Source organism: Manis pentadactyla, chromosome 10, assembly GCF_030020395.1.
Source record: "Manis pentadactyla isolate mManPen7 chromosome 10, mManPen7.hap1, whole genome shotgun sequence".
Lineage (NCBI taxonomy): Eukaryota > Metazoa > Chordata > Mammalia > Pholidota > Manidae > Manis > Manis pentadactyla.
In genome coordinates, this window is record NC_080028.1 from 4,857,270 (window position 1) to 4,867,651 (window position 10,382).

General features: G+C 49.4%; 1 protein-coding gene across 1 annotated transcript; it reads left to right on the forward strand.

Annotated features, from left to right (window-relative positions):
* Positions 1-3,422: 3,422 nt before the first annotated feature.
* On the forward strand, positions 3,423-9,176 carry RTL6 (retrotransposon Gag like 6). The gene is made up of 2 exons (XM_036931411.2): positions 3,423-3,758; positions 3,958-9,176. Exon 2 carries the CDS (start codon positions 4,260-4,262, stop codon positions 4,977-4,979), a length of 720 nt encoding a protein of 239 aa, XP_036787306.1. The 5' UTR covers positions 3,423-3,758; positions 3,958-4,259; the 3' UTR covers positions 4,980-9,176.
* Positions 9,177-10,382: the final 1,206 nt, after the last annotated feature.

Consider the following 10,382-nt stretch of genomic DNA (forward strand, 5'->3'; position numbering starts at 1 on the left):
TCCTTCCTGCCTTTGCTGTAGTCATTAATCAGACCCGCGAAATGCTGGAGTCCTTGAAAGTGAACTTTGTACATGAACTTAATGCCCTAGAGTGGAATAGAACTTTCTGTAAAGGAGGCTTCTAAATATTTGTTGCATTGTGTTCAAAATCTGTTGGAAATCTTTCATCACGATATTCATTAAGTGGGTGCCAAGAATTTTGAGCTTTAAAACTTTAGTAAATTGTAATTATTAGAAGCAATTCTTGCCAATGGGGAAACACTGAAATTCATCCATACAAAAGCACAAATTAGATGCTTTTAGATTAGATGCTGAGAGCTCCAATGGGGTATGAGGTCTAATTTTCAAATTCCATAATCGTTCTTGGAATATCTCAACATGTGGGGAGAATCTTTTCATGAGATTCCTAGTTTTAATTGGATAAATTATATTCTGTACTAGAATGGAAAGAAACCAAGAAGGCCTACAATTTTGCAGCACACAAATTTGATGAAACATTCAAAAAGATAATACATGAGTTTCGAGGGGGACAAGTTTTGGCTTATGCAAATATTTGTCATAAAATGGTACCCTGAATGGAGTCAAAATGACTGAACCTATGGATACATTTGAACTGGAATATTTACACATTTCAATTAAAAAACAGAATTGAGAAAATCCTCCATTTACTAGAGTTTTTCTGAACTTACCTTACAGGTATCTTAGTACCTGTAGGAGGAGTCTTTTCTCAATTAAAATAAAGTCTACAAACAAGAGTTCATTGCAAATGTCAACAGATTTAAATTTATAACCACAGAATGCAATTTTGAGTGAGACTACAAGTGATTTTAAGACAAAATGAATAAACAAAAACTTACTGAAGAAAAGAAGTGTTCTTTAGGAAAAATCAGTGACAGGGCCATGATTATAGGTCTAGCAGTACAATAAATGAATTTGTTGGGCCATAAATAATGTTTCAGAAAATGAATTATTTTAATTATCCTTAGCAACTTGTTTGGCTCTCAAAAGTGTCCCAGTTTGAATGGTGATCCTGCCCACGTGAGGACTTGGTTGGCCGCCTCGCCTCTTCCCTGAAGCCAATTCTTGGCTTCTGAGGTTCCAAAGCATCCTTCTACCCTTTGGGCCACTCTGCAGCAGTCCCCTCCCCATTTTCTAGACCCCCTAAGGCACAATGCTTGAGCCTCTTTCTGTTTACACTATTTTCTTAGCTTTCCATACCATCAATCTACTAGTGACCTCCCAGTGGATCCTCCCTCAGAACTCCAGAATCACAGCCAGAGTCAGCCTGACATTCCCCTTTAAGGTACCAAAGGAGTCTCATTTTGATTTTTAGGCTCATTTTTGGATAAAGACTGTCTTTCCTTCTCTGTGTACCAAGCCCCCTCCTAGTCAGAGCCCTCCGTCTACCCGGGTCTCACAGTTCGGGGCTGCTTCGGTGATGCGTGGTCTGTGGTACAGAAACCTGTTTTATATTCCTGCTAGTGGCCCTCTGGGTCTACTTGTCAACAGGGGGCAGGAGATAAATGATGTTGGGTTTTCTCCCTTGTCCCAGGGCCACACCTTCACAGAAGCTGTTGCCCCATAAAATGGTTGAAGCAGATTTTCCAGCCTTCTTTCTGACATATGGGCGACCCCTCTATTCCCCGGTTTCAAATAGGAAGCTAGCCTCTGTCCTAGTCTCAGGTCTCCCTTACACTTTGGGACCCAGAGCCCAGTAGGCCCAAAGCTTTGTCAATACTCAGCAGTTTGTGTTTCTGGACCACAGTGGAACTTTATCTTGTTTTTGAGCCCAGCTATATCCTTTCAATACCTTCTTTGTATAGTTTATCATTGTTCTACTTTCAGCAAAGAGGATCACCTCAGAGCATGAAGAATAACATCATCTGGATCAGAAGCCAAATACTCTGTTCAGTTTTGTTATTTTAAAAATTCTTTAAATTTTTATTTCAATCTATATTTTATGTGATGCCACTTTATAACCTGTTTCAAATAAGGTGAAATACAAATAATTTACATATTTCTTCAAATTTATATTGTACCAATTCTGAAGTAAGGTGAACCTTATATTCAATGCACCTGGAATTTAAGACATATGGTATCAATCACACCTGGAATTGCAGCGGACCTTTCACTCATGTGGACAGAGTCCAGGAGCCTGGGGAGGTGCGGCCCTGGCACAAGAGGGCAGGGAAACTGCTGGGGTGACTCACAGGAGTGGGCAGGGACTCTTGTGTGTTTGGAAGAAGGGGGAGGGGTAAGGGTACAGGCCAATTTCTGCACTTGAAGTTACTGACCTCAGCCAAGGTTAAGCCAGCTGCTGCCCACAGATGATTTGGAAGATCTCACCAAGGCAGTTTAGGGAAATACAGTCTCTTTTCTATCTCCTCTTGCCTTGTGTCCTAGAAGTTTACACCTAGACAGAAAAAGTGTACCTTTTAGTACACTGGATACACACAACTGTGGGCCCAGCTAGACTACCTTTTCCACGTACTGACACTCTCACGCTCCAATTCCCACTTACAGAATTGAAAACTGTAAAGGTGTGAGTGAACCTGACTCTGTCCCAGACCTGCCTGAGGAGCGCCTTTGGCTGCCAGGGGTTCCACTTCCTTGAAGATGGTGTCCTGGAAAAACTGGCATGGTGCGTGTCTTCTCTCCAGCCATGCCCCAGCCTGGAGTGGACCACTTAAAAGTAGCTCAGAAAGGTCGAGTGGGAAAAGTATCCAGATCTTAACTAAATGGCTCCTACTCTTTGGCCCAGTAGTTTAACTCCTTGGCAATCACCCTGGATAACCTGGCAGAGAAAAGGGCTGGGATTTGTATGTAAGTTTGGTTTATAAAACTTCCACATGGAAAATTAGATAAAGATCTATCAAAAGGGTTATGGTTAAATAAATTGTAGTACACTATTTCAGTGGAACACTGGGCAGTACTGAAAACCATGCCTTTGAAATATCTTTAAGGGAAAACGCTAAAAATTCAGTGTGCTATTAAGGTTACAAAATAGTCTGTAAGGTACAAAACTTATTTTGTAATGGAGCCTATCACAGAAAAATGACTTGACGTAGCTACAGAAATATTCCTATTTGTTTTCTCTAGATGGACTCTTGAGTGATTATTTTTAAAGACTTCTTTGACATCAAAATTTGCTACAGTGAATATATACTACATTGAACTGTATTCAAATCATAATATGAAAATCAAGCCCCATTAAGAAAAATTACTACAAGTTATACAAAAAGAGCTTGGCTAGGAGTCTCAAGAAGAATTTAAGAGGAACCGAAGAAACGCCTTCATTACGAAAATAACAGGGACTCAGGTCATCACTGATTGGCTGCTGAGGAAGGACGGGGCGCAGTTGCTTGGAAGGCGGGGATGCGCGCGCAACTTCCTGGGCGTGGCTTTTGGCTGCCGCGCACGCGCGAGCAGGTAGTCTCCATGGCAACCAGCAGGGTCCCTGCGCGGCCCGCCTGTTGCCGCCACCGCCGCCGCGCCGTCCCCGTCAGCAGCCCTACCGCCCCGTGACACGACCTCCACCGCGACCCCGACGCCGGCCCCGGTCCGGCCTCTGCGCGCGATTCTTCCCGAGGCTGCCCGCGCCCGCCTCCCGACGCCGCCACCTCGGCCTGACTGACCGGGAAGTAGTTCCGGCGGGCCGCCGCTGCCGTGACTCATCGGCCTGCCCGCGTCCCCGGCGGGCCATCTTGGTCCCGGCCGGTGCGGCAGACGGAGCCGCGGAGGAAGCCGCAGAGACCCAGGTACGCGCCCGCCGCCCGCCCCAGGCCCCAGCGCCGCTGTCGCAGGTGCACCCACCCTTTGGACGCAGGTGGGCGCCAGGCCCAGCGCGGGGACGGGGCTTCGGCCCCGGCGCCCGCCTCGTCTCCCGCTCTCAGTCCCTCCTACGCCGCGTCCCTTCCGCAGTCGAAACCTGGTTTATAGTATTTTTTCATCCTTCAGGGCCCAGAACAAGCACACCCCCTGTGCCGCCCGCCTTGGCCTGGTGAGGTCGGCCGTGAAGGAGCCGCGTACGCGAGCAGGCACCCCCACGGGCCCGCACCACCTGCCTGCCCCGGCAGTGCTCACCCCTCGGCTCCGTCCGCCCTGCCTTGTTCGGGCTCAGCCTCCAAGTCCGCAGCCCCCCTCCCCGATTTCTGCGGAGTCTACCCAATTTCAGCATCACAGGTGCTCAGGTTCTGGGGTTACCCAGACCCCCTTCTTTCACTCCATCAGTCTCAGCCTTTGGCTGACCTCTGGCCAACATGGTCCAACCCCAGACATCAAAAGCTGAAAGCCCAGCCTCTGCATCTTCTACCAATGCCCAAATGGACGACGTCATTGACACCCTGACCTCCCTGCGCCTCACCAACTCAGCGCTAAGGCGGGAGGCCTCCACCCTGCGGGCAGAGAAGGCCAATCTTACCAACATGCTGGAGAGCGTGATGGCAGAGCTCACCTTACTGCGCACCAGGGCTCGGATTCCGGGGGCGCTGCAGATCACTCCACCTATCTCCGCGATTACCTCGAATGGGACCCGGCCAATGACCACGCCTCCAACCTCTCTGCCCGAGCCCTTTTCTGGAGACCCAGGCCAGCTGGCGGGTTTCCTGATGCAGATGGACAGGTTCATGATCTTCCAGGCCTCCCGCTTCCCAGGTGAGGCTGAGCGAGTGGCTTTCCTTGTGTCCCGGCTCACTGGGGAGGCAGAGAAGTGGGCGATCCCCCACATGCAACCTGACAGCCCCCTGCGAAACAACTACCAGGGATTCCTGGCGGAGTTGCGGAGAACCTACAAGTCTCCACTGCGGCACGCGCGGCGTGCCCAAATCAGGAAGACTGCAGCCTCTAATCGGGCGGTGCGGGAGCGGCAGATGCTGGGCCGCCAGCTGGCCGCCTCAGGCTCGGGGCCCTGCCCTGTGCACCCCGCCTCCACTGGGACTAGCCCAGCTCCAACCCTGCCCACCCGAGCACGGAACCTTTAGGAAGCGGCCACCACCCTGGTGGCATCTACAGCCACCCAGGTAGCACCTGCAGCCACCCAGGTAGCACACACCCTTTGCTGCGCAGAAGAAATGTCCTTATAGCAGCATTGCCCTTGTTTGAAGACGTACCTTCCTGCCTCTTCCAGACCTGTTCCAGAAGGAGTTTTTCCTTGTCACTCCTGGCACCCTGTTTCCACCTTGCTTCCTAGAGTTATGTGCTTGCTTTGTACCTGCCATGCATGTTTCCCCTCTTGCTTGCAACCCCATGTCTTCCAGTGACCACAGCTCTGCTACTCTGTCCCACTGGCTCCACCACCTGCCCTGGACCCTAGGAGCTGCTCTCTCCCAGCCTGACGAGGTTCACAGATGGCCCTGCTCCACCTGCTGCAGGCCCCCATGGCACTTCCCTGCCGGGTTGCCCTGTTCTCAGTGCTGAGGTCACTGGTGACAGAAAGAAGCCACTTGGGCCAGGCTGGTGGCTTGATGTGGCACCTGGAGAGGGGAGTCTGGTTTCCTGCCCGTAGGCAATCACCAGCCCTACAAGGGCCTGGAGCAGCAGGCAGGGGCTTTGTTGCCGCTGTCGGTGGCCACGTGATCAATGCTGGGAGTGTAGTTCCAGCATTTCTGGGGGGCAGGCATTCACTGCACAAGAATCCACAGTCAGCCTGCCCCGTTGTTGCCACTGGGAAAGACTGGTAACTCAGCTAAAGGGAGAAGCCCCCAGAGGATGCACTTCCACTAATGCCTGGCTTTAGCTGTCAGTGTTTTGATAGTGCCAGGAATTCTGGGGGTCTGGAGGCTGCCTGCTGCAGAGGTTATTGTGACTTTGGACCCTGGGCAGTTCTCTCAAGGCATCACAGGCAGCATATTCACAGGCAGCATATCCATCAGGCTGTGAGGCAGGCGCTGGGGGCGCCCTCTGCTACCCTGGACCCCAGTGGGAAGCACCACCAGGATAAGTGTGCAGTTACCCCCACTTGACTCCATGTCCCTTTGTGGGCCCATCTAGCTTGAGGCCCATTCCGTTCTCCTTTCGGGTGATGTGTGGCCTTCACCTTAGTCCTTTCAGCCGCCCACATCCCCTCTGAGTCTCCAGGGCATCCGCGTAGCATGCACTCCCTGCGCCTGGCCATTAGATGTCCAGCCTTTGTCCAAGAGCACATGGACTCAGAGCTGGAGACCACCTCCTCTGGCAGGCATCATTATTGCACTTGAGGATGGGGAGCATCTGCCTCTGGCCACCCCAGCCAGGGTCTTGGTGGCTTTTGTAAAGGAAAAGAGCTGCAGACTCTCTTGTTCCTGATGTGGCAACAGTGCAGAGCTGGCACATGTGTCCTATTTCTAAGGGTCAGAGCTGTACCCTCGGTGGGGGGTTGTCTTGTGCTTCCTCACAGGGACTCCCAGAAATCACTTTCTAAGTGAGACTTGGCCAAGCCCGTCAGACTGTGATGCTCCTGCCACATTCAATGCCAAATGCACTGCATTAACACGACCACCTGGACCATGTGGGACACAGGCTACCTTGGGTTTATCTGCCCCTGTTGTGAATTGTTCTGGCCTGACTGCAGAAGGACAGCTTCTGCACCTTCCCAAAGTCCTGTGTCTTAGATATCCAGAGGTTGGGTCCTGGGGGCCCTCCTCTTCCTAAGAGTTGTGATGATGCTGGGGAAAGTGCCTGCATTCCTTAAGCAACCATCACCTTGCAAGGGTAGAGATACTCAGTGGTTGCTGGGGTTCGTGGACCACTGCGCCTGCTCATTGTAAACTCTTGTTAGCCCAGTTGCCCTGCTGAACAAATGCCTAGTTACAGGCTTCAGGCCCCCCCTGTATTCCAGCCAAGGCTGTTCAGGTGGGACCATGGTGCTCATTAAGCATGAATGGGAGGAGGATTAACAGTGGGGCCACCATTCTGGGTGTTTGTGGACCACACTCTGCTCAGTTCTCCTGCCTGCCTGCTAGGGACAGGCGCCCGCAGATGATGGGGTACAGTGGTACCTGGGACGTGGAGGCCTGTAGGTTTCCATGTGGCCCAGCCCAGCCAGGGTAGGGGACCCAGCATGGGGGTAGGGCAGGAGCTCTGCCATCTCACCAACTGCTGGGTCTCCCCAGGAGGTTTTTAGAAGCCCTACTGTGTTTGCATTAGGCACTGTGTTTCACTTGTGCTGCTGCACACACCAGAGCCAGAGCTGTGTAGGCTGGGCTGGTCACGCTGCCTGTCTGTGCCTGTGACTGGCCCTTTGCATTCAGGTGGCCATGCTCATCAGCCTTGGCTGCTGCCCCAGCTTCACCTGGTTTGGTGATTTCCTTGTGTTTTGACTGTTGGTGCTTAGGTGCTTGTTTGCCGGCTTGGGGCTGGTGCTGTTGTACGTCTGCCATCTTCCTGCAGCTCTGGAGCCTGGAATAGATAAGAGGCTCAGGGGTTGCCCCCATGTGAGACTCAGAAGATGCCCCACGTTGGGAGCCCCCTGTGGCTCCAGTGGAAGACACTAGTCCCCAGCTAAAGAGGATGAGACCCAGGCTCCATACAGCCCAGAGCGAGACCACATGACATGGGAGGGTCAAGCTGAAGAAGGAAGTGGGATAGGGGAGCTGCTCTGTACATGTTTTGGGGTTATAGTTTCTCTAAATTTAAGAGAACAGGCATTGGTTTATAGAAGGGACAGGCAGTAGTGTTAAACAGTGCATGTGAGGTAAAGTTTGATGTTTCTGGTGGTGGTGACATTATTTGGACTATATTGTGACTGTGCATGATAACCCACCTGGTAAGTAAGCTTCATTGCATAACAGGGCATCATTTGAGGTCAGTTTTAGAATAAGGAGTGACTTCTGGCCTATTGTGTAGTGTGACCCTGAGATTAATTTAATGTCCTAAAGCATTTTGGTGATTTCTAGGGAAAAGCAAGGCCCGCTGCATGGGTCCCAGGTAAGTGTATGAGGAGCGGGTGTGGAAGAGTGCAGAGGTGTCCTGTGAAGGTGTGGGTGCACTTGCTGATGCCTGGGCTTCTGTTGTCGGGAACAGGACCTCCCACCAGACCACCGTCCTGGAGATGGGCATTTACTTAGGCTACCTCGAGGGAGCAAGCCCTGCAGCTGTATAAAAGGACACTGCTGGGCCCACCCACCGGGAGTGGAGTTTTGAGTGGGAAGGGAGAAGAGTTTCTTGTGGGGGTCCCTTCCCCGTGGCAGCCAAGACTGTAAGACTAAGGTACCTCTGCTCGGGAAGCATTAGGGGTTTAGACACGAAGACACGAGAGATGGGCTCTGGAGCTGGAAGCGCAAGCTTGCCAGGGCAGGGAGCAGATCGGGTGTGGGACGGTTCCTTCATCCGCTGTGAGTGTGGACGGAGCCGATGACTCCTCACCTCTTGGCGTTGCGGCATTGGGCCTGGTGGCGGTTGGCGCAGCCTGGACAGAGGAGATCCTTGCTGGGCATCACTCCTTTCTGTAGACAGGTGACAATGCACTATATCTTCTCACTATCAAAGCAAGCCTTTACCTTAGAGACATACTGGAAGATATAGTAGGATTAAGAGAAAAAAATAAAACTAATGTTTTGTTGTCTCCCCCTCCCCCATGACAGTTTCTTTGCATTTTGATTTAGCATAGTTGTGATAGTACTTCCTGTACTGATACAATATTGCATAGCCATTTTCACTTGCATCACCAGCATTCCCTGTGTTATGACAGTTCCACTTTGAAATGGTGTGTACATCTCTGTCCAGTAGGTGAGCAGTAGTGCCAGAGGTTGGTCACTGATGCCATCATGAATTTTTCACCATTAGAAATTGATGAATATCTTCACGCATAAAACTTTTTCCCAATGTCACGTTATTTCCTTAGGATAGATTCTCAGAGGTGGGATTATTGAATTAAAGAATATGAGAACCTTTGAGGCTGTTAGTACATGTTGACAAAATGGTTTCCAGAGATGTTTGTTACCATTTACACTGCCACCAGCAAGGATAAACGTGCCCATTTTGCCATTGCTGGGTGTTACCATCTGGCTAAATGTTTGCTAATCTGATAATGAAAAAACAGCATTGTGTTTTAGTTTGCATTTCTTTGACTTCTAGCAAAGTTGAACATCCTTTCACATTAAGCAGTTGTATTTCCTCTTTTGTGGATTGTCAGTGTCCTTTGCTCTTCTGGGTCTGATAAATTTGTATGAGCTTGTTATATATTAAAGATACTAACCTGTTGTGTGTCGTGTTCGTGTGTGAGTATTGTCCTGAAATTTGACTTATAAATGGGTGATCCAGTCCCTCCCTGGGCACTGTGCCCGCTTAATTCTAACGTGAGGCAGCCGTGCATATTTGCCCCTGTTGTTCACGGCTGTATCATTTGTACCTGTAACAGTGCCCAGCACATAGCCGGTACTCAAGAGTGGATGAGCTGGGGACTCGTGGTGGGCCCTTTCCAAGCGCATACAGACCAAAAGCAGTTCTCAGGATCCCTTGGTGTCAGGGTCCCTTTGCTCCGTTAAAAGTCACTTAGGACATTAAATCATTTTAAGAGCTTTTGCTTTTGTAGGTTTTATCAGTGTTGACCATATTATAAATTAACATGGAAAATGTTTTAAAGAATTTTGAAAATAAACTCATTACATGACAACATAAGTAGCTCACTTTCATGAAAACTGTTTTCTGAAAAGTGCACAAAGGGGCATTATGTTACATTTTTGCAAATTTCTGTAATGTCTGGCATAATAGAACAGCTGGAGGCTCAGACCTGCTTCTGCACTTTATCTTTTACAAGATCACATCTCATGTAGCCTCTGAAAAATTCCGCTCTGCGCTTGTGAGATAAGGAGAACAGGAAAGGCACAGAGTACGTCGGCATTATTGCAAGAACAGTTTCATCTCTCCTCTGAAAGGGCCTTGACCACCTGGAGAACCTCTGGTCTAAGAAGACAGAAGAGGCAGCCTGCGAGTATCTCCATTAGAGCCTCTGCGAATGCTTTTAGTGTTTTACACTAAGTTCCTCTTTAAAATTCTCCCTTGAGAATTAGTTTCATTTCTGGAATTAGTTTGGTAGTTAGTGTAAGGTGAGGCTCTAAATGGACTTTACCCGAAATATTTAAACAAATGCCATGAGATCATACATTGAATTCTTCCTCTCACTGATGTGCTGTTTCCTTCATTACATTTGAAAATCTTAACAGGGCCAACTTTTCTATCACCTGTTGATGCATGTATTTTCCCCAGTCCCACCCTTTTAAAAATCATTTTGGTTTTATAATTTGTATTCCTTTCTAGTAGCATTCTCCTTGATGTTTTCCTAGCTGTTCTCATCCAGGTTAATTTAAAACTTAATCCTAATTTTCCCCAAATTCTGGTACCAGGCTCCGAATTTGGAAAGATGTAGTTGTTTTGGCAAGTTACGTGCAAGGAAACCCTGTAGGATG

What these genes read in the sequence shown, in the direction of transcription:
- RTL6 (XM_036931411.2), top strand. Translation starts at nt 4,260, where the DNA reads ATGGTCCAACCCCAGACATCAAAAGCTGAAAGCCCAGCCTCTGCATCT.